This window comes from Vombatus ursinus, unplaced genomic scaffold (assembly GCF_900497805.2).
Source record: "Vombatus ursinus unplaced genomic scaffold, bare-nosed wombat genome assembly UNPS02006779.1, whole genome shotgun sequence".
Lineage (NCBI taxonomy): Eukaryota > Metazoa > Chordata > Mammalia > Diprotodontia > Vombatidae > Vombatus > Vombatus ursinus.
Genome location: NW_020946557.1, coordinates 165,857 through 192,927, shown reverse-complemented (window position 1 = coordinate 192,927; position 27,071 = coordinate 165,857). Strand labels below are relative to the sequence as shown.

Sequence of the window (27,071 nt, the reverse complement as noted above, 5' to 3'; positions counted from 1 at the left end):
GGCTCATAATGAACATTTCTGATTGAGTTTCTATTTATACCACTGATGTAGAGGGTTCAGTAACAACCCCTTCAGAGGCCAGTTCCATTTAAAAGTCTTTGCTTTTCTAGGGATTCCAGATCTATGGAGATTAGGCTGTTTTACAGCAACAGTTCCTCAGTTCTTGACATTTTTTTGATTTGTTTCAACTGCATTTCCTTTGCACTTTAGCTTGACTGATCTCATTTCATTGTGGACTTCAATAATCCTGGAAACACTTGTCCTTCCCAGACCAGCAACCTCTGTAGTATTGTTAACACATTGAAATGTGTTCTTTAAAAATTTTTTTAAAACTTTTACAAGTTGATATGGAGTAATTGCTATTCTTAAAAATGATAGAATTAAAAGCACAACAGAGAGCAGTGAAATACATTTGAATGGCATGAAGTCTCATGCTGAGGTGACATATAACCAAAAGTCATTTTATTCTGGTTTCATCTGGTCAAAGTCAGACATTCTGAGTAAACCAGTCAGTTCTACCACTGTATTACTGCTACCACAGTATTACTATCACAAAATAACCATATCCAAATCATCACTTGTCCCAAATAATTGACACAAACTATAGCTTTGAAAATACACTTTTTTACAAAATGAAAATATTTCACGTGACCAAAATCTTCCAGAGTCACTGATGTTCATAACGTTGCTTTCTTCAACAGATGGAAAATGGTTGATCATTATGTTAGCCGTGTCCGTGGAAATCTCCAGATGTTAGAACAGCTGGATCTGATTGGGAAAACCAGTGAAATGGCCAGGCTTTTTGGGATTCAGTTCTTACATGTTCTGACCAGGGGCTCACAGGTAAGATGAAAAAATGTCTGTAAACTTTTTAGATATGTATACCTCATTAAATATTTTATTTCCTCCTTTTTAAAAAGTCAACAAGCATTTATTTTATTAAGTGAAGTTAATAAGCATTTATTAAGTGTCTGCTATGTGTTAAGCATTGTACTCAGCACGAAATTTCGTTAAGATGACTTGATTATTAACTTGTAAAATTACACAAAGAAAATTTATACTAGAAATTTTTCATCTAGATTGATTACCTGGTGAACCAAATTTGGTAATTTTATGTCCGTCCTAAATCCTATAGGCTGTTTTTAAAGTTACCACAACTAATTCATGTGAATAGGGGATTATGAATAAACCTTCAGTGTCACATGTGACTGAACCACTAGTGGCCTGGAAACACCTGAGCCAAAAGTGATGAGAAAATTGCAACATTGTGAATTTTACTTTTTTTCCCATTTATTTATGCATTTTAAAGTTTTGATAACAACATAAATATCCTTTTAAGAAATCAAAATAGCAAATTCTCCTCCAAATACCTTTAAAATAATGTTTCAAAACAAAATGTGGAACAGCAGAACCCACAAAAGGACAGGGTGAAATAATTTTCTAGCCCAAGACCACTTACGTGGTTAGCAGGAAAAATTTGTTGCACTGGGGTGAGAGAGGAGCGCAGTCCATGCAGGCCGTGTCAGCATAAGCTAGACCCCAGCAAACCAGGAGCAGGCCTTGGGACTGAATCACCAGCAGCAATGGATACTTCCGGAGCTCTCAGCCCACAGATGGTAAGGAGGTCTGACAGCTGGTCAGAAGGAGATTACAGTGGTCCCTTCATTGGCACTGGTTACATTGACCATACTGTGACCATATAGAGGCACAGTCTTAAGTGGCAGTTCCAAGGTGAGAAGGAGCTCTACCACACTAGAGCTTGCAGCCACAGGGAGCAGGAACCCTGATTACAGTTATAGGGCAGAAAAGACTGTGTGATTGCTCACAGACAACAGCACATCCCAGAAGAGTAGTAATCCCACTTCTCCTAGATCATACCCCCTTGGAAGAACCAAAAACTTACAGGTCCCCAGAATTATCTCTGAAAACAGGTACATGAAAATCCTGAAGCTTAGGCCAGTGCCCCCTGCACTCTGGATATGGAGTTAAGAGTCCAGAAATAGACTGGGAAAATGAGCAAATGATAGAAAAAAATTCTTACTATAAAAAAATTACTGTGGTGACAACAGGAAGATCAAAACTCACAACTAGAAATAGATAACAAAGATAAAGCTACTGCATCCAAAGTATCAAAGAAAAATATTATTTGGTCTTAGGCCGTGGAAGGACTGAAAAAGAATTTTTAAAATCAAGTAAGAGAAGTAGAAGAGAAGTTGGGAAGACAAATTGCCTCTGGGATAAAACATTAGCTCTTCTGTTTACTTTTAAAGTCCTACACTACCTTGCCCCTCCCATTGAACATTACCACTACACTTGGCAATCCAGCCAAACTAGCTTCCTCTCAATCCTCACTCACAACACTCCATCTCCCTTCTCCGTGTACCTGTAATTCATTCACTCCTTAATTTCACCTCTGAGTCCCTCTCTTCTTTAAGACGCAGTTCAGGGACCTTTCACATAAAGCCATTTCTGATCCTCCTCAACTTTTAGTGCCCTACCAAACTGTCTTATATTTAATTATTTTTACATATGTTTGTATCTATTCATTTTACTTTTATGCTATGTATATTTCTTTATGTACTTATTATCTCCATTAGGAGGTAAGTTTCTTGTGAATAGAAATTGTTTCATTCTTTGTACTTGTGTCCACAGAACCCAGTGCAGGGCCTATTACAAAGAAGGTACTTAATAATTATTTGTTGATTGACTGATTTACATAGTAGGTGTTCAGCAAATGTTGTTTACTTAAAGGATGGAATATGACAAATGTTTGTTAAATCAGAGTGACAAAATGTGTTTAAATGCTTTCTTCCTTCCACAGTACCGTGTGGAATCAATGATGCTTCGTATTGCTAAACCAATGAACTATATCCCTGTGACTCCCAGTGTTCAGCAGAGAGCCCAAATGAGAGCTCCACAGAGTATTCCCCTAATAATGGAACCGGAATCTCGTTTCTACAGCAACTCTGTTCTTGTACTGGATTTCCAGTCCTTATATCCTTCCATTGTAATTGCATATAACTACTGTTTTTCCACCTGTCTTGGACATGTGGAAAACTTAGGAAAGTAAGTTTACTCTACTTAAAATTATTTTCTATGTGGGTAAAATTGATAGACTTCCCCTGAACATTCCTCATACTTGAAGATATGACTGTTCTTTATATACAAAACTAGTAGGTTGTAAGAAGTCTAATCCATTTGTTTTGTCTGTCTTATCAACTGAAGATTTGAGTTCAAATCTTGCCTTTGATACATCCTGGCTGTATGACCATGAACAAGCCACTTAACCTTTCAAAGACTTTAAATTAAAGATGACTAATCAGTTTGTATAGGTAGAGGGAATTTTCACATCAGGAATTCTCCAGTTGATGAAGTCACAACTTAGACTAAAGTGAAAATGTCCCACAGTTGATGTAAATTACTACTACATGGTCATTTCAGCTACAGGGACTGTTATCTCTCAGGAAGGTAAACTGAAAGTTTCACCCTCCAAGTAAGAGAACTTAGATCTTATTGACTTTAAACATAATCTTAGATTTTATTTTAATCAGATATCTTCTAAGACTTAGAAAAATTTAACTATGTTAGCTCTATTAATTCTTCTAAAATAAAATTTGTAATCCAATCAAATTGTACCATTCAAAATATCCATAAATATTGTCTTCATTTGCCAAGCAATATTGTCTCTTTCAATAGTACAGATATTATGTATTTGAGAGTTACTGCTTTGTTATGTAATGATCTTTATCCTTAAAAAAAGCATCTGTGGAAGTATTAGTGGCATTTTATCCAGTTTATTTGAAAATTCTAGAATAAGGCATTTAAGAAGTTATATGTAATGTTTTAGTATTTAATATGAAAAAGTATAGTTTGTATTTCAGATTCTCTATATAAAATGAGTCTTTAATGATTTATGAAAAAAACACAATCTTTTATTGAGTTGAAGTTGAACATTTTTAATGTATGAACTTCAGTGTAGATTTTTGCCCGTTAATCCTAGAAATGGGTCATGAGAAATGCTTCAAATAATAAAGTTTAAATATTCAAAACCTTTGTTATTAGTAAGCTTTTCATATGTACTCACTGGTAAAATGCATTAGTATTTGAATACAATTGAAAAAGCATTTCTAGTAGAATTAATAATAGAACCTTTAAATTATCAATTATAATTGTGATATGAGTCCACTTGTTTTATGTTTTGACTTTTTTTTCTAGGTTTGATGAATTTAAATTTGGCTGTACATCTCTAAGAGTGCCTCCAGATTTACTTTACCAAATTAGGCATGATATCACAGTGTCACCAAATGGAGTGGCTTTCGTCAAGGTAATTTGGGCATGTAAATAAAAATTATTTTCCATAACTAAATTGATGTACAGCTCATGTACAGATATTGCTGAATTATATGAAAAACAGAAATACAAGGCTTGACCTGGGTGTCGTGTCTCAGCAAGGGCCAGGATAAGTCTGAAGTCTAAGACTCTCTTAACCTCAGCAGTAACTTTAATATAGCCACCCAAAAAAAGAGCTCTTTTTTTTCCTATACTGTAGCACTGAATTTCACACGTGTAGTGAATAGATTTTTTGAAAGATAAATTTGTTCCTTGCAGTGGAAATAATAATTTATGAATTCAACTCTAAATGTATGTATCATTGTCCTTTACTGGAATCCAGTGTATTTATACATATACAAAATAGTACTTGATATTTTATAAAAGATGAGCATAATATTATTTAATGTCAGTCCTACCACTTCTTTATTCTTATAATTTAAATTAAAAATTACCTTGGAATTATTTGGTTTTTTATTTGTTGTAGGCTTAGAAGTACAAATCACTCTTAGAATAGACATCTTTCCTCATATAGGGATGGATAGTTAGAGATATAGTAGATAGCATGAGAGATTTGAGAAATGGAACTTGCTCATGAGACCCTGAATCTCATTTGTGTGCCTTTTCAGCAAATGATTAGAGACTAGGGATCACTAGCCCAAGGATTTATTCTACTTAACACCAAGCTTTGCTCCCCCCTCATTGAATCATAAGGTTGTTGGTTTTAAAACTGGGCTAGAAGATTAGGTATAGTCTGGCCCAGCTCCATCCAGTTCAATTCAATTTTAAAAAGTCAGGTGCTTACTGTGTGCAGTGCACAGGTAAAATTGAGGGATATGAGGCCTCAGGAGGCCAAGTCAGCTCCCAAGGCTATGTGAGTTCTTAGGGGTGAACAAGGCCCTGAAGGGACCTTCATTCAATGAAACAATGAAGTGAGAGCATCCTAAACTCAGTGATATAGGTTAAGCATAAGGAATTCTTATGTGCTAAGTAATCCCTTACATTTTTAAGTACTGCAAGTTACCAAAAGAGTTTGTGGTGTATACTTTTTTAGGAACTTTCAAGGAGAAAATTACCTGAATTGGTTTAAATGTGATCTTCTTATAAGTAAAGAAATTGATTCCTTTAAAATCTCTCCTACTGGAGTTTTATTCTGTACAGTATTTCTAAGAATATCACGTACTGCCTCTTTCTGACAGTATTTTTAAAAGCTTGCACCTGTAATTTGACCCAATGTAGACTTTTTATAAAAAAGTGAAAAATGAGCAATTTTATAAATCTGGAGCCATTTTCCTGTGCCTTTAGTTTGAATGGTTAAAAATAACATGCATTACTTTGCACGTGTCTCTTAAATCTCATCCTCACCATTAATATTGTTTTGTGTTTTTCATTCCTTCTGGAGTTTTCATAAATTCTCCCTAGTCTTGACTAATTCAAATGATTTTTTGGCATCAGCAAATTTTGTCACCTCACTATTCATCCCCTCTTCCAGATTGCTAATAAATATAGGCCGGAGGGGATGGCTTAGTGATCTAAGCATCAGATTTGAAATACCTAGAGTCCCTGGAACTGCAGGTTTGAATGTCAGCAGAGTCAACCCAGCTCTTCATTCTTCCAAGGTAGATAAATGGCGTTCCATGCAGATCACTGTGTGGGATCATTAGAATGAGACCTTAAAAACTGAGGTTTGGCACAAGTGGTATAGATCCCATGGTGCTTTAAGAAAGAGTGGGGGTTTTCCCAAAATTCTTGAATAAAACTACCCCTTGCCCTTATTAAAATATATATAAACTATTGCAAAATATATATAAACTATTGAAGCCACTTTCTACCCCTTTGAAGGCTGCTTCATTGTTTATAATATTATTAAGTACATTTTATGTATACTTGTAGACTCCTTTAAGGACAAAGTCCCCTTCAAAAAGAAATATAATGTAATTATTTTATATTGAACACTACTGGTTTTGCAGCCACTATACCGTGGCCCATATTTCCAATTCAAGAGCATTGGCTATTTGTTATACTTTGTATTTTCTATTTAATTGTTTAAACCATTGCAGTATAAGATATTTAAATTTTTTTTTCTTTTAAAATAGCCTTCAGTCAGGAAAGGGGTACTGCCAAGAATGCTGGAAGAAATTTTAAAGACTAGGTTCATGGTGAAGCAGTCTATGAAAGCATACAAGCAGGACAGAGCTCTTTCACGAATGCTCAATGCACGTCAGCTCGGACTCAAACTTATAGCAAATGTCACATTTGGTTATACGTCTGCTAACTTTTCTGGGAGGATGCCATGCATTGAGGTAAGTGAGGCAGAAATGCAGCTCCTTTTCCCAATGAAACAGTCTGTAAAGCAGCTTTGGTGGCTGAAAGAGTTGTATCCACTATGGTTTACATGATTTTTGTTTTGGAGGACATAGGGTTGTAGGAGTAAGAAAAGATACACATGTTATGGAAGCAGGAAGTCAAGACCCTTTCTCAGGGTGTCCTTAGACTACTTCCACAGTTTCCTGTTTTCTTCCTTGTTTCCCTCTTTTTTTAGCCTATCTGGGAACACTATGAGTGAGAGTTTGCCCAGTAGGAGCCTGCCACAAGGTGACAGGATCAACACAAAGGCAGCTGCCACTCTTTGATCCTGTTCCTGAATCATACTTAGACTTGACAAAGACAGCTGGCATATTTCTGGTGGCTACAAATGCTTTGTAACACTGTAGGTTTACAGTTAGATCTTTGAAATCTAAGCATCATTAACATGTTTGATTGCTACCATATCACCACATGTAAAGCTTGTCACTTGAAACCCTATCAGTCTGGCTATTTGTGCTAAACTTTTGATAGATATAAATTGTAAACTGAATCAAGTAGCAAGTTCAAAGAACACTTACACAAATCAAAACTCTATTCAGACCTCAAAAAATTTTACAAAAAAAATTTAACAAATGAAAGAATTACTATACATGTTCTAAATGTCCACAGTCCTGAATCCTTACAAAACATATAATTAAATTTATGGCCTTACATGACATCCTCAACTGGGATTCAACTTCAATCTTTGTTACTATATTTAATATTTCTATTATGAACAGTTTGAAAACAACCTTTAAAATAATATTCATGATGTGATTCTCAACTTCTGAAATCAATCTAATTTAAATTTTATGGTAAAAGGACACAGGCTTTCCTTGTGTGAATTTTGAAATATTGTGCAGAATTGTATTGTAAAGTTTGATTTACGTGTTGCAGCCTTTTTTAAAAAAATTCCATTGAAAAGTACAAAAGAAATGTGTCTTTATTGTATATAATCAGGCAACTTTTCTCATATCTCAGGTTTAATGAGTGTTTCAACTGGAACAGGAAAATTATATATTTTCCTTAATTTACTTATCATTGATACCTCATTATTGTGTTTTAATTAGAATGTTTCCAAGGTACAATATCATTTTTAATGTCAAGCCCTGTCATAATCATTAAAGTTAACATTCATTAGTATTAACAATGTGCCAGGATGCATATGTAGCATAGGCTTAAACACTAACGATCTAAATCTAATATTTCTTTGTACATTCTTCAGCATACTAAATTTGCATGATTATATCCCTTGTGAAAAGACACTTCTGCCATTAAAATGGCTTCTAAAAAGTGCAGAAGTAATCAACTCCTATCACCTGTTTTTCAATTTCAGCATTATCTTCATCTAATATTAGTAGAAATTTTCATGGAATGCCAGGGAAAGTAATCTTTTCGAAAATTCCCTTATGTATTTTGCAAAAAGAACAACAGACTATGCTAGCTATACCACTAATCAGCCAACCTTCTAACCTTTAAACAAGTCATTTTATCTTTCTTTCCTTGTCTGTTAAAAGAGAATTGAGTTACTTGATCTCCAAGGTCTCTTTCAGCTCTTAGTATTCAATAAAAGTGTTTCATGGAGAGTAGTGGATCATATTCTCAAACATATTCAGGTGTCCTAGAATTGTCCTAGGTTTGAATATAAATACAAAAGCTGTGGTGTGGAGAAATTCTGATTTGAATGAAGTTACATCTTTAAATATATTACCTGGAAAAGTTACTGTATGTTACATTCATTGTGCTACAATTAAATTTTAAAATTTATGTAACAATTTTTTTCTAATATTATGGGAATGCCTATCTGGCTAAATAGTAAAGTATTCAGATATAATTACATATAAGATTAAGTCATTGAGAATAATAAGGAAAGTTCATTTTTCCAAAGTATTCTATGTTAAGAAAGGTAAAAAGTACAAACCATTATATTTAGCTGAACTTAATAATTTGTGCTTTGAACCCCTTAGAAGAAAGGTACTTACATAAACGTAATGTTTATTTATTGCTGATATCATCTATTAACCTTTGATCCAATAAATCTACTGTTTTATAAATATAAATTTTTTGAACCAGATTATACTAAGAGAATTAACTCTTTTTTTTATGTTGAGGTGAACTAACTGGGGTGTTTCTTTCAGGTTACAAGGGTATTGACATTGATTCACTAGCACTAAAACCAGTCAATTTAGCACATCTCCAGATGTGAAACTTTTGCTTCTTTTTGTATCCTTCCAATGGACCACATGCTTGTCTCCTTCCATACAAGGGGCATAGGTGGGCCTAGCCTGGGACCAAAAGCCAAGAATCCCTGACCATCAGCCATCTGGGCCCCCCTTTGCAGCAAAGGAGTTCTGGAACCTGGTAGCTACTGGAAGAATGGGAAAGTAGAGCATGACTATAAGGTTAAACACAGGTTTCTACTTTCCATTTTTTTAAATGCAAAGTGATTGTGATATTTCATCCAGTGATACAGTAGATCAAAGTAGCCTTTATACCTGCACTCTCTGGTCCATTAAGTTTATATCCCCAATTTTCCTCCAAAATAAGGCCTGGATAAGGGGAAATGAAGTCCTCTTTTTGGACACCTGCAGATTGGAATAGGTTTACTGGCATTCACACAATGCCACACTCACTTGATAGGAATTCCCTTTTCCACCTAAGCAAGTGAACTCACCAGGTCACATGAGCAAAAGCAAGGCATTGTGACTGTCAGAGTTACTAGGCACATTATCACCACTGCTCACAAATGCTGTCCCCACAACCATCAGTCAGTAAACATTTATTGAACACCTACTATGTGACCAGGCACTTTGCTAAGCGCTAGCAATACAAGAAGAGGTAGTAAAAGCCCTTTCCCTCAAGGAACTCATCACCTAGGGAGACAACAAGCAAACATATACAAACAAGTGACATACAGGATAAATAAATAGGAAATAATTAAGAAAGGGAAAGACACTAGAATTAGCAGGGGTTCGAAAAGCTTCTTCCAGAAGATGGGATTTTAGTTGGGACTTAAAGAAAGTCAGTGAAATCATTAGGCAAAAATGAAGAGGAAGAGCATTTCAGGCATAGAAAACATCCAAAGAAAGTGCTCAGCGCTGAATAATGGAGTATCTTGTTCATGGAACAGCCAGGAGCTCTGTGTGCTTGGATCAAAGGCTACACGGCAGAGAATCAGGTGTAAGAAGACCAGAAAGGTAGGAGCTAGGTAGGTTATAAAGGGTTTTGAATGCCAAAGGAATTTATATTTGATCCTGGGGAGGGAGCCACTGGAGTTGATTGAGTAGGAGGGTGACATGACTGGACCTGTACTTTGGGAAAATCACTTTAGTGGCTGAATGGAGAATGGATTGAAGTGGGGAGAGACTTGAGGCAGGCAGATCCACCGACAGCTATTGCCATAGACCAGGCATGACGTGATGAAGGCCTACCCCAGAGTAATGGCCGGTGTCAGAGGAGAGAAGGGGGAATATTTGAGAAGTATTGCAAAGGTGTGATTGACAGACTTTGGCAACAGATTGGATATAGGGAGTGAGAGGTAGTGAGGAGTTGAGGGTTATACATAGTTTGTGAGCCTGAGGGACTGAGAGGCTGGTGAAGCCCTCTACAATACTAGGGAAGGTAGGAGGAGGGGGGAGGTTTTAGGGGAAAAGATAATGAGTTCCATTTGGGACGTGTTGAGTTTAAGATGTCTACTGGACATTCAGTCAAGATGGTTGAAAGTCAGCTGGAGATGCAGAGTGGAGGTCAGTAGATAGTTTGGGGCAGGATAGATAGATTTAAGAGTCATTGGCATAGAAATGGTAACTAAATCCATGGGAGCTGATGAGATCACCAAAAGTAGGAGCGTAGAGGGAGAAGAACAGAGGGCCTAGGGAAAGAACCCTGGAGGGACACTATGGTTAGAGGGCATGATCTGGATGAGGATCAACCAAAAGTGTCTAAGAAGGAACAAATGGGTAGGAGGAGAACTAAGAGAGAGAAGAGAGAGTTATGAAGTGTCAAAGACTGCAGAGAGGTCAAAGAGAATGAGAATTGAGAAAAGGCCACTGGATTTGTCAACTAAAAGATCATTAGTAACTTTGGAGAGAGCAGTTTTGTTGGGATGGTGAGGTTGGAAGCCAGAATGTAGGGAATTAAGAAGCGAATGAGAGGAAAATGGAGACGTCTATTTTAAAAGACCTTTCTGAGTAACAAAAAAGAGCCAAAGGACATGCCACCTTCAAATGAAAACACGTAATATTTCTTACCAGTTCTTTGATGAACTTACTCACAAGAGCATGTGGCCTTACGCTGACAAGCTTCTACCTACCCTAGTCTATGCAACTGCTTCCTAACTTCTTTTATGACCTAAACAATAAAGGTTATTTGAGGCTCCTAGATTTTCCAAGAAGTTTTAAAATTCTTCATGCGGAGTGTCACAACAAATGTGGAATTCTAGCACTAGTTCAGTATGGCTTCAAGCAAAAGTTTCATCACACATAATTTTAAAAACCATTTGACTTGATTCATAATTTTAATTGGCTCTACTTTATTTTACCACTGCCTGTATGCTTATTTCTACCTGATCATATTATTCCTAGCCTGTGTTAGTATCTAACAAACTCAGATGTCGTCCCAAGAACTTAGGTCTCCTTAAAAGTAGTGAGAAAGAGGAACTAGAAAATAAAGGCAAATTTTGCTGATTTTCCTTTTCAGGCCTACCGCAGGATTTTCATTCATTGGACTTTCCCTGAATCCTTGTATGTACTGACTGTATAGAATAGTACTTATTCCCATGGCCTTTTTATACACCTGGACACATAAATGTCTATTAAACTTTTCCAAAGTGTTCAGTGGGTAATGCACAACCAAAATAAGCATGAAGCTGCAAAGAATTAATATAAAAACTTTAACAAAGGAGATTAATTTCTTATCCCATTTCACACACACAGTTTTGTACAAAATTATAGTTAGAATATGAACAAAACAAGGCATGTGTTTCTGTATATGCATACATATCGCCAAGTCAATACAATATGGATTTTACCTAGTTTCTTATAACTTCTGTATCAACAGCGCTGTAGTAATAAAGCTCTCTCATCTGTTGTACTCCAAGATGGTTGTTTTTTTTGGTTTTTTTGGGGTTTTTTTTGGCAGGGGGGAAGGAGGTCAGGAGCTATGATTCTATCAACTGTAGCTATTCTCATGTGGAAAATCTCCACTTAGGCAGTTTATCAACTTAAACATTTTCAGAAAGTCATTCATGAGGTACTGAGAAGTCAAGTGACTTGTCCATTGTCACACTGCTAGTTTGTCAGGTATAGGATTTGAATGAATCCAAGTTTTCCTGACTCCAAGACCATTCCTCTAGCCATCACCCTGTGCTGCTAATTCAGCTTTTTTTCCCATTACATACTGCTTCATAACTCATGAAGGCAGATTAATAACTTTTAGGGAGATTTTCGTCAACAGAAGTTAACATAAAAGGAGTTTCTGTTTACAAGTGAGGATTTTTTTTAAGTTACTGTTCTTTTGTACTTTGCTGATAGGATATCTTTCTGGTGAGCAACTCTTATGTTTGCTTCATCATCCAAATAGATTGTTATCTCCTCAAGAACAGAGAGTGTGTGCTGTTTTTTTTTTTTGTATGTCTGCCCAGAGCACTTAAAACAGTACTCTGTACACAGAAATTCATTAATTGTATGTTGATTGATTGAACATGACCATTGGTTAATTGAATTAAAATAGTCTTTGAAAACTGATTTTATCCATTTGTTTTTCAGCATGCTAGATCTTAGCCTTTAATAAGGTGATGATAAATAAAAGGGATTTACATCCCTTTTATTAGTTTTTAAAAGATTTGAAAACAAATGTTGGCTTTTTCTCTTTGCTCTCCAACTAGATGTTAATCTTTGTCCTTCAACCCAAATTTTACTTACCCAACAAGCGTATGATATTAATTCTTTGCCATGTAGTTATAAACTTGCTTATCAATTTTATTTTAGTCTTTGTTCCCTTTAGTCCACATCCTTTAGTTTGTCTTAGACTGTAAGCTCCTAGAGAGCATTTTGGGTAGCTAGGTGGCACAGGGCACAGGAAGATTCATCTTCCTGAGTTCAAATCTGGCCTCAGACACTTACTAGCTCTGTGACCCTGGGCAGGTCACTTAACCCTATTTGTCTCCATTTGCTCAACTGTAAAATGAGGTAGTGAAGGAGATGACAAGCCACTCCAATATCTTTCCCAAGAAAACCCCAAATGGGATCACAAAGAGTAGAACATGACTGAAAACAACTGAACAACAAAAGAGAGGGTATTTTATATAGTGCCCAGCACAGTGACAGATTTAAATGCTTTTAGGTGGTAATAAAATTTCTTGTCTGTAAGATAGATGCTCTATCACTGAGGTACTGTCAAGATTATAGATATCGATATAGATATGTAACAGAGTTTAGGAACCATAGATAATAAGTACAGTAAACGTTTCTGTATAAGTTAGATATTATTGCTTATAAAATAGAATTCTATTCATTTATAATGTGTATTTTTCTCTCTTTTTTATCTAATTGTGCTGAATGAGGAAAGTTTTTTGGTTCATTTTTCAGCTTTTTTTTAAAGCAATTAAATTTGACTTGTCTTTCAAAATGCCAATGACTTATACAGTTATTTTAACAGATTGTTTCAATATATTTGTATTTTCAGGTTGGTGATAGTATTGTTCACAAAGCTAGAGAAACCTTGGAACGAGCTATAAAACTGGTGAATGATACAAAGAAATGGGGTGCAAGAGTTGTATATGGTGATACTGACAGGTAATGATTTGTTAAAATAAATCTTTTAAAGTAGTCATGTGTTTGAAATGATTTATAGGTAGGTCTTCCTGAAAGTAGCAACCTATCAAAGTCAATTCCAGCCCTAATAATCCTGTGATAGGGATTGGTTCCTTTTGTAATTTGTCAGGGATCATTTTATAATTTGGCACAATAGGGTTAGTAGGACATGAGTCATGACACAAAGTTAACCTACAAAATTCAGTCCTGAATTGGCCCCCAGTCACATTTGGAGTCTGAAAATTTTAGGCTGAGTGAGTGATAGCAAAGAGCCCTCTCTTCCCATTGGTTATAGAGATAAGAAGAATGATACCATCTAGTTCTTCATAATCAGAACACATTTTTATGCTATTTTCAAAGTGATGTGAAGGTACAATAAATTAGTAAGAAAAGCCAGAAATTCCTGTATGTACCATGTTTATTCATGTAATGGTCATACTTTTTATGTTGTTTTTGTTAGTCCAAAATAAACTTACAATGATTTTGCAAATACAGCTACAACAAGGAGTAATATGCTATCCCTTGATTTTTCTGCCCCTCATTTAGCAAGGCATGTGCTTTGAATTGTTTTTTCAGTAATGGTAATAGATTTACAATAATCAGTTGCCATTTTAATGGTGGGCTTTAGACTTGGAAGTTTATCTGGAACCAATAAGAGGTATGATGAGATCACCCACATACCCTATGCATAGGAACAGATTTTTTTTTTTCCTCCAAGTTCAGGAAAACCTCTCCAACTGTTCCTATAAATGCTACCTAACAATCTTTCTCTGAATCTGTCTCTTCCAAAACCCAAACTCTTGTTCAAGTAATAATTATCCATAAATATTAAATGCCCACAGGAAGCTGTTCCTTAAAAGAATCATTTTATAATGTGAATAATTCCCCTATTTTTTTCTGTATTTCTAAAATATGTGTTCAGCTCAACACATATTTACCAAACTCCTATTGTGTGCAAGGCTGATGCTAGGTTTTGGGAACACACAAAAATGAAACTGGTCCAAAAGGAATTGGCATTCTGCTAGTGAGAAAGCCACACTTTTTAGACTTGCCAACAGTGCAGAAACTAGGAGTTTTTGCACCTATGGCAAGCACTGCAAACCACATCCAGCACAAGGAGCACAAAAGGCACCTTTAGTTGAGGCATGCAGTAGGGCACAGCCATCTCCTCACACACAAATTCCCCAAGGAATATTTTATTGTATTCTTATGTATTTTCTTAAATATTTCCCAATTATAATTTAATCTGGTTTGGGCCAGCCCTAGGGGCCCTTATGTTTGGTACTTCTGATCTAGGCTTTTTGCAGAAGACCAGTAGTAAAGGAGAATCCACAATCTCAGAGGCAGCTGATTCCATTTTCAGATAACTCTAACTGTTGGATAAGTCTAGTAGAACAAGATTTGCCCCTGTTTTCCCCCACTCTTCCCCATTATCTTCTCTTCTCCAGGCTAAATATCCCTAGTTCTGTCACACTGTCCTTGTATGGTATGATGTTAAGGCCTTTTACCATCCTGCTTGCCTTTCTCTTTTCCTCCTCCAGCATGTCAGTATTATTCCCCACGTGTGGTGCCCAAAACTGAGGAGAGCATCCCAGTAGTGAGCTGACCAGAGCACAGTGGGTCTCACAGGGGTGAGACTAATACTTTCGCCTCTGAGGCCCTGTGCTTCTTGTTTTTGCTACCTAAGTTCTCTTTAGTTTTCTGTTTCTGTTTTTTGTTTGTTTTGTCTCCTGTATCACACTGATAGCTCATGGAGCTTATTTTCAGCCACTGAAACCTCTACATCTTTTGTAGATGAACTGATGATAAGCTGTACCACCCTCACCATCCTGTACTTGTGAGGTGGATTTTTTGACCTTACATAATACATATACATAATACATATCAGAGGTTCTTAGCCTTCTCAAGAATCTGTAGATAGACTTCAGTGGATCCTTGAACTTGCTTTTTATTTTTTTAATATTTTGATAATTGTATTTCCATAGTAATTAGTTTCCTTTGTAACCCCACATATTGTATTTTATTCATTTAAAAACATTATTCTGAGGTGTCCGTAGGCTTCACCAGACTGCCCAACAGACCCAGGACATAAAAAAAGTTAAGAACCCCGGTTTTACCTTCATCTCTATTAAATTTCATCTTATTCGGTTTGGTTCAACATTCTGGCCTGTGTACATATTTTTACATCTTGACTCTGTCATGCACTGGGTAGCTCTCCCTCCTACATTGTGCCATTTGCAGACTGGAGGGGCATAGCAGCACAGTACAATGACAGGAGCACCATGTTTGGAATCAGGGCCTGTGTTTGGAACTGATTTGTGACATTTACTGACCTGTGACCTTCAGCAAGTCATTTCTAGCCTCTCTGAATCTCAGATTGAATTCTGTAAAAATGAAAGAATTTGGACTGAATTTCCAAATTTTCTCTTTTTTTGGCTAGTCAGTGGCGTTAAGTGACCTGCCCAGGGTCACATAGCTAGTGTTATATGTCTGAGCCCTGATTTGAACTCAGGACCTTCTGAATCCAGGGCCAGTGCTCTATCTACTGCACCACCTAGCCACCCTACCAAATTTTCTTTCAGTTTAAAATATATATTATCACATTTTATCCTAGTCATTAATAAAAAGATTAAAGAGGGGGCAGCTAGATAGAACAGTGGATAGAGCTCTGGCCTTGGAGTGAGAAGGATCTGAGTTCAAATCCAGTCTCAGATGCATGACACTTACTAGCTGTATGACACTGGGCAAGTCACTTAACACCGCTTGCCTCACCAAAAAGCAAAAAAAAAAAAAAGGTTAAAGAGAACAAGACCAAACACATGTCCCTAGACCACTCCCCTACAGACTTCCATCCAAGTTGATATCAAACCGTTATTGACTATTTTTTGGATCTGGCCATTCAACCAAGTTCTACAACTACCTATTGTTTAGCCCAAATTTTGATTTAGCCCAAATTTGTTTAGCCAGAATTCAAATAGAAACTGGAAATGGGCTATATATTAACTTGTAAAACCAGATATTAACATCATCTATATTCTGTTGTATTTTTATGTATTTCATTAAATATTTACCAATATATTTTAGTCTGTTTGGGGCAGCATGTTTGACATTTCTGGTTTAGCCCTCATTTCTCCATCTTTTCCCAAAACACCCTGAGAAACTTTATCAAATACTTTGTTAAATAATCCAGGTGAACTTTATCTAGAATGTTATCCAGGTGTGCCAGTTTTAGAAATCCTGTCAAGAAAGGAAATGAGTTTAGTCTGATATGACTAGGGTGCTTTTCAAAGGTACCATGCTGTCCGTCACTTACACTGCTGCCACTTACTCTAGACCATGTATTAAATTAAAGAAATAATTGGTGAGGAGTCAAGAGTAATTTTTGAAGATACCTATCTGGTCAAATGAGAAGAGAGAATGTTCCTTCACATCAAAAATTCCTTGCTTTCATCATTGTTTCTGAACTCTCATCTAGTCTAAGTATCATCTTTAACATCATTAAGAATGAGTAGGTAGGCAGGGCAGGACAGAGCACTCTGAGCCAGCTCCATGTGCACATGTCAGAGGGGCAGCAGTGACCCTAGACCCAGGACAGCAGCCTGAAATGTCCCCCAAGAGAGAGCACTGAAGGGTCACTCCAGGGTGTAGGCACAATGGCAGTGTCTTTGATGATGATGGCCATGGCAGGTGGAAAAGATGAAAGGCAACCTGAGTTGGGAGACAGAACATCCCACAACATCAAACAGCTGAAGAGGCTAAACCAGATCATCTTTCCAGTCAGGTATAATGACAGGTTCTGCAAGGACATGCTGGAGGTTGATGGACTAGCAAAACTTACTTATTTCAAAGATACTGCAGTGCAATAGTGGGTGCAGTTATCTGTAGGGCAGCTCATTCACAGAATCAGAAGAGATGTTACATCATGATATCTGGCACTTTACCAAAGGCTCAGAGGAGGAACTAAACTGTTGAATCATGTCTTAATACATCTGGGGAAAAGATGGCACTTTTGATATCTGTCTGCATGTCCAGATCAGCAGTGAGTCTAGAATTGACTTCTATAAAAAATTTGGTGTTGAAATTACTGCAGTGAAGAAAAACTATTAAAAGAGGATAGAACCAGTTCCTTCTCTTTGCCAGAATTCAGATGTGCAAAAGTGCAAAAGACCAACAACTGAACACATTGCAAATGAACTTTCTCGAACTTGCGTATCACCAAGTAAAAGAGAGGCCCTTTGACTTCTCTTCCCTTTCCCTTCTAGAAACTTTTTTCCCTGAATGTTATTTCTCTTCCTCTCTTTTGTTCCCTTCCCTCCAAAACTGTAATACTAATTCTTTGGGCTACAAAATTAATCCTGTTGGGGGGTTTTTTGGGAGGGGTTGTGAGGATAGGGTAAGTACAGGCATGGAAGAGGTATCTATCTCTTTAGTTTCATAGCTAGAAGGGACAGGTGGTCCTAAAAAAATCAGATGTCTCAATTTCAGGTTTAATTCTGAGTATTTTTATGTCCTTCTTTCACTTTGAAGGGCAGATATTAAAAATTATTTTTCTTCCCCCCCCCCAAAAAAAAAAGAAATTGGGGTTTGTGATTTTGGGGATTTAAAATAAAATCTAGGGGATACTTCACTCCCTGAAACATTGCCTTACACTCTACCTTTCAACCCTTCTGAGATTTTCAGGCATATGGAGCATTGTTGACTACAAGAAATATTAAGCAAGTCAGTCCTCTTAAATAAGCCTGGATCCAGGTATTTGAGCCTTTAATGGACTACTTATCATTCTATTAAAAGTATTTGAAGTGGGCTTAGATGATGATTTGTGCATCTATCAACCTTTTTTTTTTTCCTTAAAATTTGATCAGCTGATGCAGATTCCTAACCCTGTAGCCAGTTGAATCTGAAGTACAGGGCAAAGAATATGTGCAAATAATTGTTCTGAGAATTATATCATGGGGATCGTATGCTTACCCATAACCTACTAGGAAACATTTCAAATTTGCTTATGCCATATGCTTGCCTTGTTTTCATTAAACACATTTCTATTCTTGAAAATTATTTTCCCAGAAGCTATTAATAATGCAAGTGTCACTGTGACTCACTCTGCCCATTGAACTGGCTTTATACCATATTATTTTATGGCCTGTGAAAAGAGGATATTGGCTAGTTGACTAATACATAACTTTTTGCTAACCAAGAGATAGGTCCATGAAGAGGTATACATGATTTCGTGCTTCCTCATAATTCTACCCACTGTATATTTTAATTTTCAGAGTTACCAATATTGATACCTAATACAGATTTTATTATTTAGACTTGGAGACATAAAACATAGGGTTTGAAAGGACATAAAACATAGGGTTTAAGGATTCGATTGAATTATAATATTTTTGTCCTCTTACGTAGAGTTTTGATGCATTTGAAGAGGTGACAGATTGCACAGGTCCCTTGTCACACAATTCACCATCTTAAGCCATCTTAATTTTCAAGAGATACTGTATGAAATTATAACTTTCTTTATCTAGGATCATCTTAGATTTCATAATTAAAGGCTATCAAAGAGGGAGGTCTTTAATGAGTGAGTCTAGTGATTCCAGTCATTGACCACACTGGATATCTACAGATTAGACTACAGCAACTTAAAGTTAAGCTCTGTCTTAAGAGAAGAGGCACTGATTTTCATATGCCAGATAAAATCCAGATTATGGGTCCTTAAATTTAAAAAAAAACTGCGTTTGAGATAAAAACATATTTAGACTGGAGAATTTTCAGATTTTTTTGTAAGTTTTCCCGAGTCAGTATAGGTTACAATATGTATCTGACTAATCTGAGATCAATTTTCACTTGCATTTTTAAAACCATTTGCAGTGAACCATCATTACTCCTATGAATGTGTCCCTTCAAAGTGATTATTATAACCCATGTCACAGACTAGCTGGCTAATTATGAACAACTACAAGTACAATTTATGTAAGAGAAAAGAAAAAACAGACTTTATATAGGTTGCCTATTGCAGGGAAGGACATACTGTTGTAGGGAGGGATTCCCCATGTTACCATAAGGAGTAGTCTGAAAGCTCTCATACCAGAAATTTTTGAGAAAATGTGAAGGGCAATAATAGTTGCCCATTGAGGAAGGGAAGAATTTGAAAGAGAAAAGAAAATGAAGAATATTCCTTGAGTCTCATTGAGGTCAATTGGATACCGAAATATATTGTCCACTGTGGATATATTTTGGTATGTAGGAAAATGTTATTACCTCTGGTGTTTTGTTTTGGGAAAAGAGGAATCTCCTTAATTGGAAGACCACAAGGGAAAACATCTATTAGTGTTTTAACAATTAAAAGTTTACTTAGGATCATCATAATCAACAAAGTTTTCTGGGGGGAGACTATGCAAAGAAAAAATCTATTCACATGAAACATTTATATAGGTATAAGTCTTCTGTGAAAAAAGTTGTTGTCAGACTTTTCTCAGTAGCTTAGTCACCAATTGAAACAATGAAAAATGTTAAAAACAGAACTTAACATAAACAGAAATATCAGGAAACTAGTACAGAGAGAAAGAAAAGCTCCCTCATTTGAGGGGAGGGAATAACTTTAAAAATACTTAAGTGGCTAAGTATACTTGATGAAGTTAAGGATTTAACATGACATTGCTCTTACATCAAAAATAAACCTAAGTGAAAAAGAATGGGTTGTCATGTTACTATATCACTTTAGAGTTATTTTTGTGATAGGTTGGTCTCCTATAAATAGCTGCACATAAACTTGGAAAATGAGATGCTGAGAAATCTTCAGCCCTTCGGGAAACAGCCTAGCTTTAGGTTAGATAAAGCTCGCCATTTCAAACTCTATTCTATATGATTAATGAAGTATAGAATTCAGATCAAGGCAATAACCTTTGTTTCCAGGGCTCTAAAGTGAAATTGGATCCTGACATCTCATTCTTTAACATCTCTTCAACCGCTGCTTAAATAATAGTCAGCAGTCACCTAGTTCGTTTAACCATGGAAAGAGTTTGTCAGAGTCAAAGAAGGGGCTTTATCACCTCCCCAAACCTTTGAAACCAAGACAAAGCTATTTGAATTCTAGTATTATAATAATTTGATTAGTGCTAGAGGTTTATCTCCCCAACAATAAAAAACTAACCCTGAAGCTTTGTTTTAAGTGCTGTCTATTCTACTGTCCTCACCTTGATGGCATTTTTCTTTCATACGATACGGTTAATTAGACAATGGAATTTTACCCTTGAGTTTATCTGTGTAATCTGCCACATAACCTCCCAAGTCCACACCATGAACTATAAATATGATGTGATACAGAAAGAGCAAAGTTCACTACTATTTCTGATGGACTGCAATCCACCAAAACTAGCCATTCTGATTTTATATTAGTAGTTTTTATACATGATATTGGCCTCATACTTTTTCTCCCTAGTCATTCCTGTGCCCCACATTTAATTATCTTTATGATTCTTGATTATGTATATCCAGAGCCTTAACTTTGTACTTAAGGATTCTCTACTGATTCTGCTCTGATAATTGAATTGACCTTTGTGTGGTTGAAGTAGAAACAGTAGTTGTCTTGAAGATCTGTAACCAAATAGCATACCACAGGCAGGCAAGAAAGGCATGATAAAGGATTAAAGTTCATGTATAGGAGTAGTTAATGAAGAATAGGAAAGTTAGAGGATCTGTCATCCAGGAATGTTGCTTTCAAGAAGATATTTCCTAACAGTTACTTTCTAAATATATTACTCTGTTTTAATCTCCTTAGTATGTTTGTCCTACTGAAAGGAGCCACAAAGGAGCAGTCTTTTAAAATTGGTCAAGAGATTGCTGAAGCTGTTACTGCTACCAACCCTAAACCAGTAAAATTGAAGTTTGAAAAGGTAAGAAAAAATCTATTCTCATGCAACACTAATATTCCCATAGGAACAACAGATTTCTAATTTAATAGACCTAGTTTCAGTATCATTCATATGTATCTCTAAAACTTCAAAAGCTTTTTAAAATTTATGTTCTTAGTATACTTTTTGTCAGCATTATTTCAGTAGTGCTTTTATGTAGGCAAAAATCACATTATAGGGCTAGAGCTTAATGTGAATGTTACCAAAAAAATCACTATTGAGCACTCAACTACAATAATACCTCACGTTTGTATAGCACCTTACAGTTTATACAACACTGAGAAAAAAGTGGCACTCCCTGCTCTCAAGGACCATACATTCTAGTAACAGACTGACATATATACAAGTGATTACTTTATAGGATAATATATGATAAGTGCTATGTGAGTGATGTAGGGAAATACAAAGTACAAACAGAAGGAGAATCAGAGATCACAGCAGGCTGAGGTTATCAGGGAATAATCACACAAGAGATGGAAAAGGACTTGTGGGGTGACTAGGTTGTCAGTAACCTGAAATGGATTGAAATCATTATTGCCACTGCTTGGGAAAGATCTTTGTAGACAAAAGGCATTCCAGGAAGAAGACAAACTAAGGCAAGAAAGCACTATCCATTGGAGAAGAGCAAATACTCCAAATAGTAGGCTATAGTTCCTGTGGAGGAAGAATGGGAGATAAGACTAGAAAGGTTACCAGTTTGGGGCCAGATTGTGGGGGACAAGGAGGGCCAGAGAGCCAGACTAAGGAATTTGCTTTTTATCAGTGGGGAGCCACTAAAAATGAACTATTGATTAGGGGAGTAACATGTTCAAAGCAGCGCAAGAGGAAGATTGTCATGATAACAGCACTTACTGGAATTAATAACAAACAGGTGCTAGGGAAGCCAGTTAGGAGGCAATTGCAATGATCTAGGAATCAAGTGATAAGAATCTGAACTGGGGTGATGGCAAAATAGTTAAAAAGAAAGGAATGAAGGGAGAAGACATTTCTAAGGAAGAATCAGCAGGACATAGTGATTAATCGGGTGCCAGGAATGAAGAAGAGGGAGAAACCAAAGATAAGATAATTAATAGAAATGGTGCAGTAATGATGAAGGAGCTGTTTTAGGAGTTGATGAGTTCAGTTTTTGTACATGTTGGTTTTAAAGTATACACACTTTATACAGATGGACATATTCAGCAAGCTACTGTAAATGTAGGCCTCAATATTAGAGGAAAGCCAGTTATGAAGCTAAAGATATAGGAATTATCCACCAAAAAAGTATTTGAAGCCATAGAAGTAATTAAGATCACTGATGAAGAAAAACTATAGAGACATAAGAGGTTTCTAAGGGCATAACCTTGAAAAAACACCCACATTTGAGAGGCAGAAAGGAAAAAAATTTATGTGTGTGTATGTGTGTGTGTGTGTGTGTATCATACATAGAAAAGATGATTTCAAAATGCAGGAATACAACAAGAAGAATGTCAGGGAAGCCACAGGAAGAAACAGTTTAATGAAGGGGCTGATCAGCAATGTCAGATGCTATAGAGAAGTCAAGAAGAATGACTTACAAGAAAAGCCAACTGAGTTTAACAATTAGTTGGATATTGGTGGCTTTTGGGAGAGCAGTTTCAGTGTCATGAGAGGTCAGAAGTCAGTTCAAGGGGCCGAGGTCAGGTATTTGAGGAAATAGAGGCAACAACAATAGAGTGTTCTTTGGACAAATTTGGTGAAAAGTATAGAGAGTGACAGCACAGTAGCTTGAAGTCAGTAATAGAGCTGAAGGAATATGGGCGAGGGGAAGGAAAGAGTAGGGAGTTAAGAGAAAGCGATGCAAATTTTTAGGCAGACACCAGGAGGGAGGAAAGGAAGGCAGGCACATAGGAGAGAGGATAATTGATAGAGTAAGGTCCTGTAGGAAGCCAAAGGGAATTAGATGAAGAGTTCAAGGTGCAAGAGTTAGCCTTGGCCAAAACGAAAGGATACATCTTTCTCTGTAACAGGAGGAAATTAATTCTGGTACTTGGATTTAATCTTTAAAATGTTTTGTTAACTGGCTTCCCAAGTACCCTGGAATAATCATTACCTTGCATATTTTGTGAAATTTGATCATAAGGCACTCTACTGTGCGTGCATCTGACTAATCCACATTTTTAGATTTATATCAGGTCGTAGATTTAGAGCTAGAAGGAACCTCAAAAGTCATCTTATCCAACAGCCTCCTTTTGCTTGCCCAATGTCACACAGGTACTAAAGAGTTTTTTGATAAAATAAAAACATAATTTTTGAAACAGATGGCTTCCAGTGGGAAGAGAATAATGTAAGAAGGCATTTTGTTTTTCTCTGTAGGTATATTTGCCCTGTGTCTTGCAAACCAAAAAGAGGTATGTGGGTTACATGTATGAAACACTGGATCAAAAAGACCCTGTATTTGATGCAAAAGGAATTGAGACAGTTAGAAGAGATTCCTGCCCTGCTGTTTCTAAGGTAAACACTGGCTAGTTTCTCATCCTTTGAAGATGATGTGGCAGAGCAGACTGTGACATATACAGCTTGTTCGTGAAAGCCAAACCACCACTTTGTTATTCTTGGTCATAAGTAACAAGAAGGTTCTAGATCACTGAATCATTCTATAGGGAATCCAAGTTTCATTTTAGCCATTAAGTCTCCATTTTCTCCCACAACTCATCTTTTACTAGAGCTGCTAAAAAATAGCAAAACAACTCCAAATTTTGCTGTCCGTCCTCTAATGGAAGGATCAATAAATAGTAAAATTTCTAAAATGTTGCCAGAAAGGAGGAAAAAAGAGAAAATAGGAACCTAAAACATTCTCAGGCCCCAAGTGATTGAGAGCTAATTGTATTTGTATTTCATGAGCAACTACAAATAAGATTTCTATGCTATAGCAATTAAAATGTTACAAATTCCTAAACCATTTTAAATCTTAATTTCTTTTGAGTTTTTTCCCCCACCCAGCTTAGTCTCTGAATATTGCTTCTAAATCAAGTTAAACTGATGTTCTAATAGAGTGTAGTACTATCCACAGCAAGGTACATGAAAATATTAAAGGCATACTGAATTGTAAACCATTTTTATTTGTTAATATGTGGAGGCAATATAATTCAATAGCTTAGCAGAGCTGAGTTGCTAAAAGATACCTTAAATATCAGAGTGAGAACGTCAGAGTTGTAAGGGACCTTGGAAATCCATCTACTCCAATCCCTTTTTTTAAAACCGTCATCTGTTCTTTCTTCTACCTGGACACAAAACTACATCTTAACCTAAACCAACTCCATGCTTTCTGTATATGTACATATACATATACATATACATATATATATACATATACATATACATAATTTTTTTGGCTAGGCAATAGGGTTAAGTGACTTGCCCAGGGTCACACAGCTAGTAAGTGTTGTGTCTGAGGTCACATTTGAACTCAGGTCCTCCTGACTCCAGAGCCCGTGTTCTGTCTACTGCACCACCTAGCCTCCACTATGTGTACATATTTTGAATAAATTAATGATCCCACATTTTTAATATTGACAGGCCCCTGGACATGGTGATAAGATGCAGAACCTTTCACTTGTACTGGTTTAAACTTAATCCAGGTCTGTCAATAAAGGCTGGTATTATCCAGTGAGTTATTTATTGTTCTTTGTGAAATAAATTTGGTTAGTTTCCACCAAAAATATGTCCAATTCAGAAGCCTTCATCATACCACTAATTTGCCCAGACTGCTAAAAGACCAAAGACTGAATAAGCAGTGAAATTTGACATACTCCTTCCGTACCTTTCTGTATCAGAGTAAAACCAGTACAAAGATGCAGAGATGAAGAATTGCAAATGTATGAAATCAAGCCTAACTTCTTATGTCTCCATTATGTCAGCTCTCTTATAAAAACCTATGAGTTTTTCATTGTTCAGGCTCTGTTTCTGATCACACTGAAAATTTCTGACAGACATCTCATTCTGGTTGATTTTTATAAAAAGTTTTGTGTTGATTTTTGTCATTATGAAAAGGAAAAACAGTTTTGAAAATTCCAATAATGTTTAACACAGATAGTATGTATGACAGATTTAGTAATTTGACAACTTACTGATGAATTAAATTATAATTGATATATAGAGTATGAAGAATATATCCCTAACTAAAAGTATGAAATGGTGTCATAACACATTTTATCTTCTTTTTAAGATACTTGAGCGATCTATCAAGCTGCTATTTGAAACAAGAGATATAAGTCAAATTAAACAGTATGTTCAGCGACAATGTATTAAGCTACTAGAAGGGAAGGCCAGCCTACAAGATGTTATCTTTGCAAAGGAATATAGAGGGAGTTCCTCTTACAAACCTGGAGCCTGCGTGCCAGCTCTTGAGCTTACAAGGTAATGATTATACCTTCTATGAGGGATAGAACAGCCATTACTATTTATCTCAGAAGACAGTGTCACATACCAGCTGAGTTCAGTACCAAGTATTTCTCACAGGCCCTAAATAAATGAGTAGAAATCCTGTCTAAAGGTTAGCGTTTCACAGCAAGTATCAAAAGCCCTTCAGAGCCCAAAGGCGCAAGCGGAAATATCTTCTCACCCTTTTGCTAGAGTCCCCAAAAAAAGGAATAACTTCCCACTCTGCCTATATGTTCACTTCCTGTATAAGGTCTGGAAAAGCATTGTGCAGGTGGCCTCTCTTTATTTTCTGGGAAGGCAATAGTATCACCCTTTTTGTATTCCTTTTGGCAAATTGACATGCTGAATTCGAATGGAAGTAATCTATAGGCTAATGTAGAATCTTTCTTTTATATGCTTTACAACAACATAGCTTGATCATTTTAAAGCTTTTTCTGATGCATAAATTTCTCTACTAAGGCATTTGAGAAGGTTGCTTTGCTTTCTGAAATAAGAAGAAAAAAATACCTGACATTTACATTTACTTTTAAATACATCATCTCATTTAACCTTTTCAACAAGCAAGTTCAACAGACCAAATTCTCAGTTGACATTTATCGTTATGTTTATGGTATTTGGAACTTCCTGTTATAGTCATTCTCACCGACATTGACTAAAATGTTTTAAGCCAATTGATATTGTAAACTGTGATTTCTTAAGAGCTTTATTTTACAGGGAGCCATACCTTTCGATGGACGCAGCTAGGTGGTGTAGTAGATAGAGTACCAGGTGTGAGGTCAGGAAGGCTCATAATCCTGAGTTCAAATGTAGCCTCAGATACTTACTAGCTGTGTGACCCTAGACAAGTCACTTAACCCTGTTTGCCTCAGTTTTCTCAAATCTGTAAAATGAGCTATACCAAATCACTCTGGTATCTTGGCCAATAAAACCCCAAATCGGGTCATGAATAGTCAGACATGACTGAAACGACTGAATAACAACAACACAATGCCCTTCAAGAGATTCATATCCAAAAACCTTTTAAGTTATGTCATACAGAATAATATATGATGAATGCATATGAAGAGAATAGAAAAGTGAAGTCTTTTTTGTGAAGTCTTGAGGGGAAAAGTCATTAATGACTTTGGTCAGATATTTTTATTTTCTTTTTTTTTATTAATTTATTCTGATTTATCAATAATCACTTCCATATGCTTTTGAGTTTAAAATTTTTCTCCCCCTTCCTCCCTACCACCCTCCCCAAGACGGTGCACAATCTGGTATAGGCTATACATTTACA

The 27,071-nt window shown here is 36.3% G+C and overlaps 1 protein-coding gene across 3 annotated transcripts in view; it reads left to right on the top strand.

Annotated features, from left to right (window-relative positions):
- The window catches only part of REV3L (REV3 like, DNA directed polymerase zeta catalytic subunit), a 250,866-nt gene that overhangs the window by 207,652 nt on the left and 16,143 nt on the right, over positions 1-27,071 (top strand). Inside the window, exons 22-29 of one of the 3 annotated variants that reach the window (XM_027848601.1) lie at positions 702-843; positions 2,822-3,066; positions 4,216-4,324; positions 6,426-6,632; positions 13,360-13,469; positions 21,262-21,376; positions 23,726-23,863; positions 25,578-25,768. In XM_027848601.1, coding sequence (XP_027704402.1) covers positions 702-843; positions 2,822-3,066; positions 4,216-4,324; positions 6,426-6,632; positions 13,360-13,469; positions 21,262-21,376; positions 23,726-23,863; positions 25,578-25,768 — 1,257 coding nt within the window. Of the gene's footprint in view, positions 1-701; positions 844-2,821; positions 3,067-4,215; positions 4,325-5,821; positions 5,940-6,425; positions 6,633-13,359; positions 13,470-21,261; positions 21,377-23,725; positions 23,864-25,577; positions 25,769-27,071 lie in introns of those variants that run through there. The other 2 variants (XM_027848602.1, XM_027848603.1) reach the window with 2 other exon arrangements.